Below are 17,673 nucleotides of genomic sequence, written 5' to 3' on the forward strand. Positions count from 1 at the left end.
GTAGGAAAGTGACCAGAGTGTCTTCTAGCTGTCCCTTATTGACTGTTGTGTTCAAGAGCATTCAATAGTTCTCTAGCCCTAATGTTTTCATTAGTTGGGAGACAATATTTTCCTTTTCTTTTGAAAAGTCTGACTCACTGTTTTCTCTCTTCTCCAGGTGCTGGAGTTCTTTGTGGCACTGAACTTGTCCTTGAGTAACTTCTGCCCAATGCAACTATTTGAAATGTTTGTACAAAAAAACTAAGTGCAACTGACCATTTCTACAAACTTGAAAAATCAGAAGAAATAGATAAAAACCCCATCCATCATTCCATCACTGAGAGAACCAACAGATATACTTGCAGTGATGTGTGAACACAGATAAAAATGAAAAAGAAATAATTTTTTGCTTGTGGAAAAAATTGTTTTCCTGGCACAGCTTTTTTAGCATAGCAGATTTGTAAGCACATGTTGGAGAACTTTACAAGTGTCCTTATTGTGATCAGTGAGCATCCCCAAAGAACTGAAACCTTACATTAAAACACATAATAGGGAACAGAACCTAGGAAACATGCCAACTCAGCCTCTCTTGGCATACATGGATGGACCGGATGGAATAGCCAGTACCGTTGGTGCACAGATGGAGAATAACGATGCCTCAATGACAATAAAAGGAACAAACACAATTTCTTACAAAAACTTGCAAGAAAAGTTTCTCATGCAAGCTGAGGGATGCATGCCTCTGGACTGCATGTTTTGTGACGAGACTTTTAAACATCCTGAAGAACTTGGTAAGCATGTTTTAACTCAGCATAGGCCTACTCTTTGTGAACCAGCTGTCCTGCGTGTTGAAGCAGAGTATCTTAGTCCTTTAGATAAATGTCAAGTAAGAACAAACTTGTCTTCACCAAACAATGAAAAGGACAGTGAAGAACTTAGTTGTAAAGTTTGTGGACAAACATTTGATGAGGCTTTTGACGTCGAGGCACACATGAAAAAGCATAAAGATTCTTTCACGTATTGGTGTAATGTATGTGGAAGAAGATTTAAAGAGCCGTGGTTCCTCAAAAATCACATGAGAACGCATACTGGAAAGCCTGGTTCTAGAAACAAGCACCAACAAGATTCTGAAAGCCCCATAACAATAAATGAGGTGGTGCAGGAGCATGTAACTGAAAATGTAACGTCACCTTACAAAATTTGTATGGTTTGTGGTTTCCTATTTCTCAATAAAGAGACTCTAATTGAGCACAGTAAAGTGCACACCAAAGAATCAGTACCCAGTGGTGAAAGCCCCCAAGTGACTGGTGAACCTAATGCAGAAGAAACGTCGCGAAGAGAGGAATTTTTTCGATTCTTGAACTTAAGACCAAACTTGGTTCCAGAAAATGACAAATCACAAAAACCTGTGAAATGGATAGCTGAACTAGATCCTTTCAATACATATCAAGCATGGCAGCTGGCTACCAAAGGTAAAGTTGCAGTTGGCCATGGCCAGACTAAAGAACCAGGGCAAGAAGGAAGTACAGACAATGATGATTCATCTTCTGATAAAGAAGAACTTGGTGACATTTGGAATGCAAATAAAGGTAGCCAGACTGAAACTACAGGGAAGTCAAAAGTAAATAAAAACAGCAGTTACACAGGGAATGCTAACTTATCCCAAGACAAACTGAAACATCACGGTGGAGAAGTGCCTTCTATGGAGATGGATTCTAAACTGTCCCAGAACAAAGAGAAACCAACGCACTGTTCAGAGTGTGGTAAAGCCTTCAGAACATACCACCAGCTAGTCCTTCATTCCAGAGTACATAAGAGAGACAGGCGCACTGATGGAGAGACTTCAGCTGCTTCGAGGACGTACTGTGGTGATATAATTGCAAGTCTGGATGAAAATGGAGCAGGAGAACGAATAGAAGGAGGCTCTGAAGATGGATCTGAAGATGGGCTTCCGGAAACACTTAATTTGGGTGAGTAGCATTTTAGGCACCTAAGTTTGAAATGGTTATTACTGTATTGTTTAGGAACTCTTTAGAGCCAAAGAATGCATCTTGCATTTCTCAGTTATCATTTCATATCTTTGGCCAAGTTTTGGAAAGTTATGGTGGGGGAAGGGGAAAAGAGAAAAATGACGGGGCTGGGGGAGGAAGGTTCTGACACTGCCATTTTGAGGTCTTTTGAAGTTGTGTTGGGCCTTCTTGCAGTTTTGATTTGGGTTACTGGAATAATCTGAAATACTTTTAATAACAATCAGTCTAGGAAAAGCCACTGTTTATGCTCCCCTGCTCCCCCCCCCCCCCCCCCCCCCCCCCGTCTTAGTTTTACTGGATGTTTCTGAGTGTTGCATACCACTTCTTGTCCAGCACATATTTTTACAAATAGTATTTCTGAAGAAATCATTGCAGTTCACTTTTTCCCCTGCATCTTACAAGAAAGGGCAGAAAATATCCAGTACTTAATACCAGCAGGTTTTTAAGATCCTGAGAAGTAAAGAATAGTTCCAAACTTTTTCTATGAAACTGCAGGTTGTATGTTTCTTTTGAACAGTATGTAACTTGAAAGCCTGAGTGTCAGAACCAGCAATTTTAGATTAGTTGTGCAAGGACATGCATGCAGGCTATTAGTACGTGGACATCATGTATGTAAGAGAGGTATATATTTAACTCTTCTTCCTTGAAGGGTTGCTATTCTCTTTGACAGAGTAGATGGGCTCAACCTGTATGTTACCCAGGATTAATTCTTCATCTTGCCATGTCTTAGAAAAACAAGTGATACTGAACGATTCCTTAATTGCAAAAGATTGCATGCCTTGGGACAAAAAGGAATAACAGAAAGTCTTCTAGCTAATCTAGCACTCTTGTGTGTGACATGCTTTGAGTCTGCATTTAAAGAACAGACACTTGCATAATCTCAAGAAATGACACAACGTACAGAATGTCCTGGCACATGTGACTGACTTTTCCATTTCTGGTAATGTGCAGCCCTTTATTTTGCCTCCAGTAACAAAGGAATGGAATTATTACCTAATGTTAACTTGCTTGTTTTGTTTCTCAGTGTCTTATCCTAAACTACAACAGCTTTCATTGTGAGATGCTGAATCATGCTTATTGAGACATTATCTGTTTGTTTAAAACAGCTATGGCTTGTGTTAGCCATAGTTTAGCCATACTTCGGATTTCCAGTATAGAAGCTTTCCAACACATAGGAACTTCAGAGAACTGTTTTAAGCTATCTATTATGTATCTAACATCTTAGTCAAGCAAGACTTCTTCCTTCTCTTCCCACTGTAGCATTCTAGTCAGCTTTGACTTGGATATTTTACTGAAGTTGTCTTGATGTTTTTTCAATTCAACCTGCCAAAGAACTCATGTTGATTTGAATGGTGTATTGTGTGTAAGCTTTATCCCCTTTCTTGTTAGACATTATGCTGTACTTGCTGCCCTCCAGTGGTAAAGATTGCTGCTTACACTTGAGTGGAACCAGCTTTTAATCTGTGCATTTGTTCCTTGAATACGTGTTTCACAGAATAGCAACCCCTGTCACTTTCCTACTGCCATATTTGTCGAAGCTGAAGCATTAATGCTTTTAGTGAAAGAAGATTACTTATTAAATCTAAGGATGTTGTTATACAGGCACAACACTCCATTGATTAGCACAGAAATAATAATAATTTTACTATAATTAATAAGAAAAACCATCTTCCTCCCCGCCTTCCTTCCCCAAAACACCTTCCCGTGTTTTACTATGGTGCACAGAGCAGGTTTACAGTCTGAATCATCATGCCCATGCTTACTAATTCAAGCACTCTAGCACTCCCTTTAATAAAAGAATGCAGTTTATAACCTGTATGAATTTTTGAGATGGGCCATTCTCCATCAAGTTCCTGTAGGTCAGTAAAGATAACTTTTTTTTTTCTTTTTTGAGACCTAGTTTTTCATCTTCTTTGTTCTCTGGGGCTTCTTTGTTACAGTCACTAACCACAGTGTTACTTGACACAGACAGAAACCTTTTTAACTCTCTTGCTCTTTGATTGCTAAGTGTGCAGCAGTACAGAACAAAAGATGCTGGTAGACTGTAGGAGTTGGCAACAGTTCATCATTCTGTGTTTTCCCTTAAAAAAGACAGTTAAGATAGTTACTTATAGTTTTAAATGAGACTCCAAATTTGCATTTGCTCTTCATAATATAGCTATATTTTCTCCCAAAGATAAAAATGAAGACAGTTTGGAAAGAGCAAAAGTTAAAAACCTTGGAGCCTCCAGAGAATGCAGCTATTGTGGAAAGTATTTTCGCTCAAATTATTACCTCAATATTCATCTCAGAACTCATACAGGTAAACGGGCTTCACCTTTGTGGGAGGGGAATGAAGTCTGTTGAATCCAGTTGGATGGAATGTTTGATTTTGCTTAAGAAAAATATAAGTTGCTTTCAAAATTATTGATATTAAGAACAAAGTTTTCTCTAATGCTAAAAAGAAAATAAATTACAATTGAAATTTCTTATTATTTCTTATTATTTCTTATTTACATAAGTGTAAATCTTTTTGAATAGGGTTAATTACATTAAGTACTATTAAGAATACAATATATTTTAAAACTTGTAACTCTTTCTGCTTTTAGCAGCCTAGCAAAAAGTTGGGGGGGTGGTTGTTGTGTGTGTGTGGGGGGGTTTTTTGGTTTGGTGGTGTGTTTTGTTTTTTTTGAAAAAGCCTATTTCCCAGGTACTAAGTTGATTGTCTGCCGTTGCTGCTACCTGGGAAAAAGCTGTGTCTATTTTCCAGTTCAAGTTTCTGTTTTCCATAGCTAGGCAAACTCTACTTCTGTTAATGTATGTCACTGTTCCTTTTGAAACAGCTCTATTTATAGATGAACTGTAACATTTGTGTTGTTGAATAGCATACTTGTGGTATGATCAAGGGCTACAAATTGTTGGAGCTGACCCACAGCTATACTTCTTGCTTATCTCTGCCAAACATATTGTCAGTTACCATCTCCATACTTAGCTAACGTGTGGAAAATATCTTCATCGTAGCCAGAAGATGTCACTGTAGTTAGTAAAAGCAGTAAGATGTAGCTGTTTAAATGATTTAGATAAGTTTGAGAATTATAACTATGTGGAAGGGGAAAGAAAAATCTATTTTACTATTTTGCGGTCTACATTATTACCTTGTCTTTAATTGTATTCAAGACTTCAAATCAAATTGTACCCCGAACTTATTTACTGATAAAACTGTGTTTCAGGTGAAAAACCATACAAATGTGAATTCTGTGAGTATGCAGCAGCACAGAAAACTTCACTGAGGTATCATTTAGAGAGGCACCACAAGGACAAGCAAGCTGATAGTGCAGCAGACGTGAAAAGTGACAGCAAAGTTTCATTACAGAGTCAGGAGACAGAGCTCTTGCTGGCTGCCGATGGTGCTCAAGAAACCAAAAATTCAAAGAGGCTTGTTCACTGTGCCAAAGATGCTGAGGGCTGCCCACCTACCAAGCAGCAAAAGGAAGTTCTGTCCTTGAACAATGCAATAGGCAGCACAGTCCTTCTAAAAATGAAAAATAATTCTAGGGAATTGAACAAAGGTTCCGTTTGTAACAATTCAAATAAAATACACGAGAACATGTCCACTCCTTACCCGGAAAAACTAAAGGCTGAGAAGCAAACAAAGGAAGCTCAGCCCAATGTTCCTCATAAAAGAGAGAGAAAGGCTTCTGTGGCATCGGAGGGAGATGACGTCCAGTATATTTGTGCTTTAAAGGATGGAAAAAATGTGAATGGTGTGCGAGAGCGCACTGAAAACTACAAACACAAACCTATGGTGGACCCTCAAGAAAAGCCCTTGAACTTATCTCTTGGGACTTCACAAGAATGTTCAGCAGTTTCAACTAGAGGCCTGCTAGCACCCAGCACCTGTCCATTTTGTACTTACAGAACATTTTACCCGGAAGTTCTAATGATGCACCAGAGGCTGATGCACAAATACAATCCTGACACTGTTAACAAAAATGGCTGTAGAAGCAAGGCTCTAGCTAAAGCCAGACGCACTGGATGCCCTCCAGCTCTGCTTGGTAAAGATGTGCTTCCTCTCTCTTTTACTTCTAATAAAAGTAAGGCTTCCCCATCTACACAGCAAAAACTGTTGCAAACGGGGAAAGCTAAACAATGTTACCCTCCGCAGAACAAAGTCCCTCTCTTTTCAGTGACTGACTCAAGCAGCGCAGCCCCAAGTAACCTCAAGTTTCATAAACAGCAAAGTAATATTGGAGCTCAGGCAAATAGCTATAGACAACCTCAGCAAGAAATGCACTCCAGTTCTAGTATCTCTCCAGTTCTGGACAGAGTAAAAAGATCTGAATCTAAAGTAAAAGCTCTAAGTGTCCCAGTGTCTCAATCTGGTCTGGTAAGCAGCAGTATGAATGGGACTCTCGACTCTCACCTAAATGAACCTGCCTGGTCTTGTCATCGAGGAAGAGACTATGTTTGTAGTAAATCTGTGAGCAATGTAAATCTAGACTATGGTGAAACATCTGCTAAACGAATGAAACCTAATCTGTTAGCTGTTGAACATATTGACTCTCCAATGGCTAATTACAGAAGATACGATATGAGCAGATTTCGTGTTGCAAACAGATATGCAAATCTGCTACCTCAGGAATGTTCTCGCACCAAACCTGCATCCTCTGTTCTGCCAACCAAACAAGGGCTTCTGAATTCAGATGATGTTGATCCTCCTAATGTATTGACTGTTCTCAAACCTTATGAGCCATATAGCTCTGGATCACTTTACAGTTCTTGTGGATCTAGCAATGGCCAAGTAACCAGCTCTACAATAGAAGGTACGGTATCTCTTTCCTAGTTAAATGTCTTACACCATTACAAAGGAAGGTGAATGAAATACAAATAAGTGTGTACCCAGCTTGAAACAGAGAAAATAAAGCTGTACTTAGCATTTCACCAAGTCCAGTCAATGCTTGGATTTTAAATTTAAAAATCAGGTTGAGCAAGCTCTCCTGGCTTGGGGAATTAGGCATGGAAGATCTGAATTTTAAAGAGAGATTTAAAGTTCCTCAAGTTCCCTCTCTTCCTGCCACCCCCCCCCCCCCCCCCCATTGTAAACATGTATTGTTTGCTCATTGGAGCGCTCCAGACATGCTAACTAATCCAGGATATGGAATGAGCCTTTCTGCTTAATATTCCAGATGGTCCAAGTCGTCTTGTCTATTAATAAAACCTCTTAGGAAAAAAAAGCTGTCATGGACAATTGTTCCCTTCAATTGCAAAAGAGGATGTATTACAAATCATATAACTATGATTTAAATCTTATACCTCTGTTCTTCAATGGGTTTTTATGTTTAGTTTTTAGAAGGAACAGAATACTTTGTTAAATTAAGACAACATATTTCTCCTATTCTAATTATGGTGTCTCATTGCATTAAGTAGTAGTGCTGTGTGGAAAACTCTGGGCCTAGCAGAGAGAAATGTTTTGTGGTGTATTTGGAAAACTTTGGTACTTTTATGAAATGCTTTTTGTATTTTGTTCTTAGTCAACATTTTCAAAACTTAGCAGGAGGCCAAGATTAAAAGGTGCTAGGTGATATTTAATCAGTTGTCTGACTATTTGTAGAAGATGGTATTTATGACTTTGAGCTGAGGTCAATATGAACTTAGCTATAAATATAGGACTTTGAAATTTGAAATGAAGATCCTATTATAAAAATGAATAGTGTGTGTGCTGTATAGTCTTAAAGCCTCTGCTAAGTTCTTAAACTCTGTGAATACTCCCGTTCTCTGGAAGCAGTAAGATTATTCTTCTGAAGTAGTCTGGGTTCATAACAAGCAGGGGTGTGTTACCTTAGGTCAGAGCGAACTGTGAAATACTAATTCTGCATCTAGTTATGTGGCAAAAAATGTATTTGCTAAGTCTGTTCTGGTTTTTGTTTGCTTGTTTTAAGGTTGTGGGCTTCATAAATATTCAGACTTGCTAGTTGGGTTATGGAAGGATGAAGGAAAGTGTTGCAGTTCTGTTTCCAGTCTGGGTAGAGAGTGGATAAAGGAAAAGCCAGCATTGCAGCTGACTCACTGAAGCGGTTGTGAAATGGGAGATAATTCCTAGTTTCATGAGTTCATGGTTCTGTCTACCATGAACTGTACCATGAATTGCTATGAGGAATGTAAAATGGGCACTAGGTTATGCATAGAATGCAGAAGGACGGGCAGAAGGACAAATGTTGTTGCTGTCTTTTGATTCCTAGTGATCTGAGAGAATGAAATACATACAGGGTGTTTTCTGAGCACAGAAGTCGTTCATGCAGTTGTGGAATTTACAGTGCTTTGCAAGATGGTTAATTAATGGTTGATGGCATCTAAGAGCTTAATGTGCGATCTCAACATTTGGTAGAGGACATGAGTGTCCTTAAGGACTAAGTTATATTAATTTGCGCTGACCGAGGACTTGTGCCGAGGACATTGCTATCTGTTGAGCAGATAAAACATTCACTATTTTAAGGGAATTCTCTTGATGTTTTATAAAACCCTATTAATTTTCATGAAAACAGGTAGGGGAAAGTTTAAAAAGTCTTGCAGCTTCAACCAGCGGGACAAGAGTAGTCTGTACCCCAAGGACTAGATGGTGGGCAGTGTCTTGCTTCTTTCTAGCATTACTGTACGTTGGGGATAGGGAAATTCTATAATTTTGCCGGTAGTCTTAGTGAGGTTAGCCTACTGAAGTAGCAGTTGATGCAATACTATTTTTAAACAATGACTTCATTGGAATCCACCTTGTTTTTCTTCTGAAAGCTCCACCTGTCTGCCAGAAAAATCTGTGGTAGGCTTTTCTTCCTCTTCCTCGGTACAAGCCTGGAGACAGTAGCCTGTAGTCAAGAACTTTCTACTGTTTCTTGTTATTTAGAGCTCTCAAAACTATGGCTGCAATTAATTTGACGGTATTGTTGTCATGGAAATAAAGATTTCATTGTTTGTTACACAGTGCTGTCTCAGGGCAAGAAAAGCAACTTTTTATGGCTGTTGCCTACATTGGAAAGACTTGTGAAACAAGACCCCCTCTGTGGGTTTTCTCAGCAACTTCAATAAAAGCCCTGTGCAATAAAATGTAGGCTTTTAAGGCTAATTTCCTAGTTTCCCAACCATTCTGCTCAGAAGTACCTAATGCAAACCTTGATAGTTTGAGAGGGTGGAGGATAGCAGACAGGCAAACTTCTCTGTATTAGAGCTTTTATGTGGGTGGAGACAGTGAAGATGAAAGTTTCTGCAAATTCTCTTTTTGTTAAAAAGCTGAAGTACAACTGTTTGTCTAAGAGTGGCAACTCCTCAGAGATGTATTTTGTAAGATACCATATGCAAAGTACTGCAGGTGTAGACCTGCAGGTTTCTGTAGTGTTTTTATTGAGCTTTGGTGATACTATAAAACATGATGTCAAAACCTTTTTTAAGGGCCTGTGTGCCTTATGGCAACATTATTTAGGTCCTATGAACATGTTATGTCGCATGTTAAATGCTGGATCAAGTTGTCATGAGAATATGTTCCACTTGGCAAACTTGATTAAAGCATGATGCTTTCTGTTATTGCTTGTAAGCTCTGCCATTCTGTGTTGCCCGAAGAGACAGAAACATTCTGAAACCACTCAGTTTGTGTTATTTTCAAATTAGTTGCCTTTGCAATGGCAACATGCTATCAAGGATAACCTGTTGGCTGATTGATCTGGCAGAGGCTGCAAATTAAAGACAATTGCTCATGACACACTCCAATGGCTTCATAGATTCTGTTGAAATATTAATTTAGCTTTGCCATTTTAATTTAATTAAAGCTTGCTAGGTTTTTTCAATGCTGCATTTAAAGCTTTCATGGAATATGGATGGCAGTTGGGCTTTTTGTATCCTGTGGGAGTAATGATTCTTGACTTTTTTCCTTAATTTTATGAAGTGTTTTTGACTACTTGCTTAAGCTAATAAGACTTAATATGGAACAGGCATTGATTTCACATATATAAATCTGAATTAATGGTCTCAGATAAACATGAAATTACCTGTATACTAGACTGAAAATTGCTTAACAAAGGTCTTCAAGTAAATGCATATTAACACTCTTTAAAGTGTCACAGTTGCCATATAATCTATGATGGCAATAATCTAGTATACCTGTTTCTCCTCTCAGATACTCATACTCAAAAATTCAATTTTCAAACATACAAAAACTGGATATGTAGGCATCATGCTATAGAATGTACTGCAGCACTTAAACCTTCTTAAAATGAAGCCTGCTGTATAATGAGTTGAGCGAAGATAATTCTTTCTTGCAAATAAAATGAGCAAAATCTGGAGGGATGGACATCGCGTGTATACAGCTTAAAGTTGTTAAATTAATATTTGTCATTCCTCTTGTATTTATTCTGGATACTGAATTTCATATAATCTTTTAATAGGACTAGGGATATCTTGTCTTGGGCCCTGCTCGTGAGATGATTTGTGGTAGCATCTGTGGTATTCGCGGATTCTGGATGCTAACGTAGACCTGCTCACAATTGAATGTCTGACCAATTAGATTAGCAGGAAATAATTCTAACTCCTCTAAATTTATTTTTGTCAGGAAAGAGATCTGTGTCATACCAACACTTATCCAGCAGTGTGCTACAAAAGCGAAGTTACGAAAGTTTCATTGGTAATGCACACTTTCGACCAAGTGACAAGAAGACTTAATCATTTACTTCAAGAAACGGTAAACAAACCTTTTGAACTAATTGTTACTTAAATGTTGCATTATGTACTCATAACATCAAAGGTTGCTGTATAGCATGATGAGAGGTTATGAAAGTCTGAACCAGAACAGCTGAAAATACAAACTCCTCCTCTCTTAGGAAGTGAACTAAATATTGGTGTAGCAGAATTAGTTATTTTGAATAGTGGTAATGGCTTACATAAAAAGTGCATAGATGCTCCTTTTCTAAAAGAAATGGAAGGGCTAACAATAGATAAATACATTAATTAGTTACAATACCAGTGGGAAGTGTTCAGCAAAAGGGCTTTCCGCTTAAGTCAGTACATGGGGGTGGGGGAGCATCATGTGGAGAACTAGAAATGAGAGGAAGTCGCAATTCATGAATCCTATGAGAGGTTACGTTGGTTAGTCCTTCCTGAAAATGTAGACATTACTCATTTTACAACTTCTGAAGATTGTGAGGATTGCCTCAAACAACGAGACTCTTCTTGGTGGATTATTTCATAGGGAAGTAAGGGTTTCCTGATAGCTCCTTGACAGTTTATCTTTGTATACTGGAGAGGTTGTTCCAAATAGTTTTTCCTTTGTTTGACTGAGGGGTGGGTTTAGCCTCTTAAGGAAACAGGTCAACTGAAAAGAATTACCCTGGTGTTTTGAATTCCCGTGCTTCATCTGTTCAGTTCTGTAGCTGTATCTCAGAACTTAACAACCCCATTGTGTTAGCAACATTCTTAGCTGCTAAGGAGATAAATACTCTATAAGACTATAAATAAATGTCTGTCTGCTTTTTTGAAACCCAGAGCTACAGATAATTTTCCTTGTTCAAATTTAAGGAGATACGTCTTGAACGCTATAGCACCTGGACCAGCATGCACTATTTTATGGGAAGATTTTACATATCTGGGGAGCAGAGCTATCTGACATCTAGTTGACAGCTTTTAAAATATGTTGCTTTATTTCTTGATATTCTTCTAATCTTAATGCTTTTATTGTCCCCCGACTAAGCAGATATTTGTCTGTTCTGCTTTTTTAAGCTAACTCAATTTCCAGCCTGTATGTCTACTCGGGGCTTGAGTATCTTCAAAAGTAAACTTGAGTGCCAGCTTTTATTTGGCAAATAGAAGGCACAGACTTCATATGGCAGTATCAGTTTCTAAACACACTTATGCAAGGGTGTGGAAGAAATTCCCTTTATGTTTTAAAGATACTCATCACAACAAAAAATGTGTTGTACTATTTTATAGTTGTATACTACAAAACTATTTTTTTTCCCCCTAGGTCTAAGGACACAAGTGCATATTCTATGGATTTATACCTGCAGTTCATCCCTTGAGGAAAAATGAATGGTGAAAGCTACTGAACTAAGCTGTGATTGTACTGTATATAAAAACACTACAGTTTTATAATACTGGTTCTGTTAACATTTGTACCAAATAGCCATAAAAAGTAGTCTAAACAATTGGGTTATGAAGGTGTGTGGAGAATGTATATCTTGACATTGACTTTTGAGTATTTTTCATTAGAATTAATTGACCAAATATTAGGTAGGAATTATATTTTTACATACTTGAGTGCTGCTGAAGAGTTTCTCTTTGAAAGAATATATAATCATTGCACCTCAGGTAAACTGTAAATACTGAAGTTGAAATCCTGTTGGCTTAATGCTCCTTTTTCATAAAGGTGAAAGTTTCTTATATGTTTGGTTTTTTTCTGTTGAACTATGTTAGTTTTTTAAAACAAGTTCTGAATAAACTGTCTAAAACTGTCCAGTTTGTAAATGTTGTGAACATCAACGCAACGGTGCTGACATTATGCTGATCTGTCTTGTATATGTTAGGACCATAATGTGTTGGAGGGATCTGTTTCCCTGGGGTTGTTTCCAGCATATTTTTAAATGCAAGGATGAGGCAATACTTGACATTTGGATTTCAGTGTGGCGTTCCCGAAATACGGTTGGATTCTTCTCTTGGCATTTGTTGCTGTTCTTCACAGAAGCCTTTTAAACATCTCTACCAACATACAAACTTTTACAGCAGAAAATACCTAGGACTTGCATGAGAAACGATACTAATCTAAATGTTTCAAACGTTTAGTTTTGTACTAAACTCAATACAGTTACATTTAGAGGAAAACTACTTTGCACCTTTGTCCAAACTGTAAAGTCACAAACAAACAGACTTGCAATATGAATATGGGATCTACGGACTTCAAAAGGGATGTGGCTATGGTGTAGCCTGCTTGACTGTGCTTGGAAGCTTCTTGATGTCGAGTTTTAGCATCTACTGGGTGTTTCAAAAGAGTGAGAAATAACATGTAAATGGGAGAATATCTCCTTTTATTTTTTTGTGAAGACAACAAGAGTTTTTTCTAATGCACATGCAGTTTAATTTTTGTAAAGGGAAGATGGCCAGTTACCAGCCAGTAAAGCAGAATGGTTGCATATTTTGACTTGCGTTCCTAGTCACTTCTCATAAAGCCTGTAGTTAAGATTTAATTTCTTCTGTACCTGGCTTTGACTTCCATATATTTTAGTAAAACAAAAAATGAAAAATTTTGCACTGTTCATCTTGCTCTCTTCCCTCATACAGCAAATGTAAAATAGCAAAACCTAGAAACTCTTGTTTTTTCATTATGCAACTCGAGATGTTCCAGTTGTATGTCTTAGTTCCTGTATATGGGACCTATTTTTAATGTATCTGTAAACTGGCGATGTAATGAAGTGCTGTGTATCAGGAAATTGTACACTATTTACCTTTTTTCCTGTTCATAAGCTGAGCCATATGTATATAATCTAGATTTTTGTTTTCCTAGTTTTGCACTTTTATAGCCTATTTTTGAAGATGAATTCACTTGGAAAATGGTTAATCTATTTTTTTGCGTGATCTTTCAATGAGTCTTATAGAACGCATGCTGTAACTATCATCTGTGTACCTTACGGGGTTCTGTGATTAAAACATACAGGGCTGGTTTTTAAGATGTTTCAGCAAACAGACCTAAGACTTGTTTTTAACCTCCCTTCATGCTGGTACAGTTTTCCTCAAGGCTTTTTTTGGTAGGTATCTTGGGGTTGGAATGGAAAAATGGACGTAAAGACTCTATTTCATGGCAGCACAGCCCTGTACTTCAGAATACACTTTGCCCATCAGTATTAACTATTGGGATACTACTGGTTTTATATGTTTCTTTGGAAATAACAGTGCATATATAGAGGTACAAATTGTTGATTATTTTTTTTTGTTTATGTATTTATTTCATTCCATTTTGTTTTATTTTAATTGTTGAAACCGGAAGTCGTCAAGCAGTAGGCACACATTACTCATTTAATTTATGATGTATTTCACTTTAGTTGAGTATATTATTACATGTGGATGTAAATATAGACTTGGTGTTTTGCAAAACTGGTTTCTGTGTCTTGCTTTTAAAGCTTAATATGAGTTGCCTGGAATTTCATGTTGACTTGACCTTTCGTCATACTCACACTGCTGGGGGAGAAGGAGAACCTGCCAATAACCAAAACTAAATTCATGCCCTGTTCAATTGCTTGTATGAAAATACTGAGTCACTTCTCAGAAAATCCATCTGTGAGGCTTAAGAGGAAAACTCTTAAAAATAATGAAGAAACCTTTTGTTTCTTCTTTCAGTTATCTTCCTTCAGGAAAGGAAATTGAGTTATTGTATGCATTCTTTGTGGTAATAAGAAATTATGAGGAGAGCATGGAATTTTTTTTTGTGCGGCTTCAGAACTTGTATGGCCTTAAACTGTTCTTAACAATTTCTAGGTCTGATGTGTTCTTGGAACTTGACTGAGGTGTCAGACCTCACCGACACCTCTGACCATATCTCAAAACTAGATTATGAGCTTGGAAGACAGCTAGAAAAGACTTGTCAAAGGCAACTCATCCTTGAGAGAGAGGGAGAGCCCATCAGATGAGAACCCCAATATAAATCAACCGCATTTAAGGGCACTTACAGGAGTGACCACAGCCTCAGTGACATCGCAGGTTGAGCTTTTGATTCCTGCACTGGCACTTGTTGCCAAGATAAGGTTTGTAGAAGTAGGTTAGACTAGTTTCTTGACTTAAGTGGAGCTTTTACCCTCCCCAACAGCACTGCTTTTAAAGGGGGAGCTTGGGAACAAAGTGATGTGATATGTGGATCTGTCACTTGTTCTGCAAACAGCAAATTATTACAGTGCCTGTAGTGTGCAAACCAGGGGTCTTGGAGTCTTATTACTGAAGATGTTCAGCTAGGCTTAGGGTAACATGACTATCAAATTTCTGTGCAGTGCTGAATGACAATGTGGTAGACAGGGCACAAGAAATAAGTGTGAGCTTTGCACATCATCTTTACTTTCAACCATGGTTTTCCTTTGGTGCCTCCTAGGAGTGCCAAGGGTCCTTCTTTTTGCCATTACTAGTTTCGGATAAGCTAGACTGACTTAGAGACAGCAGATGTGTGTTCCAATGACTTAGGCATCATACTTAGATGCCTACATTGCCATACCAATTTGTGAGCTATGCAATCTGCCAAAAGTCAGAAGAGCAAATCTCACTAGTGCCTGAGAGGGAGGTGTTAAAGGTATCAGTACAAGGATATTTAACTGAAGATTGAGAAGTCTTTTTGACTTCAAGTCTCTTGCATCCTCAAACGGCGTGGGATTTTGGAGGTGGTTTTTTCGGTGTTACCATGTCTGTTTTGTCGTATAATTTGTTTCTCAGTTGCGAGTGCCATTAACACTGCTAAAACCTTTTCCCTGCCATTCATTTCTTATTCCCAGCTTAAGTTGGGTTAATTGAAAGATTGAGACTCTCTATAGGGGGAAGGCCAAAAAAAAAAAGAAATGGAACCTGTGGATAAATCCAGGGTGTCTTTTCACTGTTGGTGTTGCTAAAGCTGCTGTAGTTAAGGGGCTGGTGAGATGTGCTCCTGGCTGGATGGTCTGCTGTGGTTTCTACCCGCCTCATGCCAATGAACCCCGGTGAGAACTGGTTTGCATAGTAACCTGCAGAGTGCTAGGGTCTGTCTGTTGCCTCCGAGCAGGGTGTCAGAGGACTTCAAAGACTACCTAAAACACTGGAAGGCATGACTGAAATACAGTGCTCCTCTACAGTGACTGTAACTGTTCAGATCAGCATTATAAACACTTGTTTGAGAGAGCTTCCTGTGCTTTTAATGAATTACTAGTAAGATACATAGTCAGACTACTGTATGTCTTGAAATTATGAAGAAGCAATGCTTGTTTTCTCTTACAAGGAGAATCCAATATTAAATCACAAAACAGTTTTTTCTTCCTCTTTGTGAAAGAGGAAAATACGCAAGTGCGTTACTGAGCAGATTTCTGTGTTCATTTGCACACACTTAAGAAAAGTGCATTTAATTAGGATTAGCAAGTCTTTAAATTGCAGATGGTTCTCAGGGGAAAAAATAGTTATGAGTGTGTTCATGACATTAAAATCAGTACATTTAATTCAATTTCATCTTAATATTAATTCATAACATCTAAAGTAGTAGTTCCTACAGAAGATATTCATATGACTTAGGATCACTGGGGAAAATGAGATCTAGCATTTCCAAACATGCTACAGCATGATTACCATGTGTAATTATGCAGATTAAGAAACTACATGCTAATTACAAGAGTGCCCATTTTGACATGTATTGTTATCTGTAACAAGGTTCGGTTATATGATATGCAGTTTTATTTAGTTTGGAGTTCATTGTTGACAGATACTGAGTCCAGTGTTGGGTCATATGTGAAATATTGCAAAAATCAGTAGCAGTTAGTAGCTGTCGGAGCATAATTCCAGAGAGAAGGCGGCTGGGTTAAGCATGGTATTGCTCTGGTGTAACACTTTTCAGACTGCCATGTTGGCCTCTGTTCTGACTCCAGACCTGGAAGTATGACATCTCTTTCTTTAAAGAGTTGAATGTAAAGGTGTGGTATCTTCCCAGATCATCCGTTCTTGATTTTATTATTGGCTGTAGTTGAACTGAGCCTGATCTGTAGATACAGCAGCTTCCTATTCCTTCTGCATATATTTGTGTGAAAGCAAAGTAACATACTTAGCTCTGGACCAAGCTGGGTCTTCCTGCAGGATAGCGAAGCTTGGAACTGGGGAACTCTGGATTTTGGTAATACCGCTCCCTTTTAGAAGCTTCTTCCCTTTGTTTCCACTGGTTATCCTGAGCTCCCTACATGCAAAATACCATCACTGTCGGCCTCCAGGCTGAGCCGGGCTCTGCAGCCTCCCAGAGCTCATCTCTCCTGTCGTTTAACATGTCACAAACGCCTCTCGGCTTCTGCAAGGCAGGGAAAGGTTGTCACCTCCAGTCTGCATGTGAAGCGCTCCCCAAGAGTCACCATTGCTCTGCTTCCTTGCTCTTTTTAAAGGTGGAAGCTCCAGGGTGGACTAAGGTGGCTCTCAACAGCATGGTGAGCAAGAGGTGGCGCGGAAAAGGCAACGACAGCATCGCGTTTCTGCTGGCAGTGGGCACCCAGAGAGTGCCTGGGCATTAGACGGCGGTGCGAGCAAGGAGGAGCCCCCGGCAGCAGGCTGGGGAGAGGTGAGCTGGCAGCAGCTCCCTGCGCTGGGGGGCTGGCCTCTCACCGCCAACTTTACTTTAGATTCCTAAATGAATTAGCAATTGCGTAAAAGTCGATAAAAATAAAACAAACACAGAGCTGCCCAGAATAGACCATACATGCAGAAAGATGTCGACCTATTTAAATAATGGCTGTAGCAGAAATCACCGTATAACCAGAAAACTTCACCGACGAGTGAAAAAAACTTCACCACAGGAAATCTGTAGATACAGAAATGTTATCTCCGATTTTCTCTTCTCACCCTATCAATATTTACTGAAATGTGTTGCTACAGAGCAGATTTAGTGTGCAGTTTAGCTGCTGGCTACCATTATTTTTGACTGCTTAAGAGTTCATGATTAATTAAATGATGCATTTCATAA

General features: G+C 38.6%; 1 protein-coding gene across 1 annotated transcript; it reads left to right on the top strand.

Annotated features, from left to right (window-relative positions):
* Positions 1–477: 477 nt before the first annotated feature.
* ZNF217 (zinc finger protein 217) lies at positions 478–10,707 on the top strand. The gene is made up of 5 exons (XM_059827078.1): positions 478–1,571; positions 1,626–1,949; positions 4,186–4,311; positions 5,219–6,811; positions 10,579–10,707. The coding sequence occupies exons 1-5, from the start codon at positions 551–553 to the stop codon at positions 10,686–10,688; spliced, it is 3,174 nt and encodes a 1,057-aa protein (XP_059683061.1). The 5' UTR covers positions 478–550; the 3' UTR covers positions 10,689–10,707.
* The last annotated feature ends 6,966 nt before the right edge of the window (positions 10,708–17,673 follow it).

This window comes from Gavia stellata, chromosome 20 (assembly GCF_030936135.1).
Source record: "Gavia stellata isolate bGavSte3 chromosome 20, bGavSte3.hap2, whole genome shotgun sequence".
Lineage (NCBI taxonomy): Eukaryota > Metazoa > Chordata > Aves > Gaviiformes > Gaviidae > Gavia > Gavia stellata.

Bases quoted from the DNA above. Each gene is read 5' to 3' on its own strand.
- ZNF217 (XM_059827078.1), top strand. From the start codon at position 551: ATGCCAACTCAGCCTCTCTTGGCATACATGGATGGACCGGATGGAATA. The intron at 1,950-4,185 runs GTGAGTAGCATT...TTTCTCCCAAAG, and splicing joins TCCGGAAACACTTAATTTGG to ATAAAAATGAAGACAGTTTG. The intron at 6,812-10,578 runs GTACGGTATCTC...TATTTTTGTCAG, and splicing joins AACCAGCTCTACAATAGAAG to GAAAGAGATCTGTGTCATAC.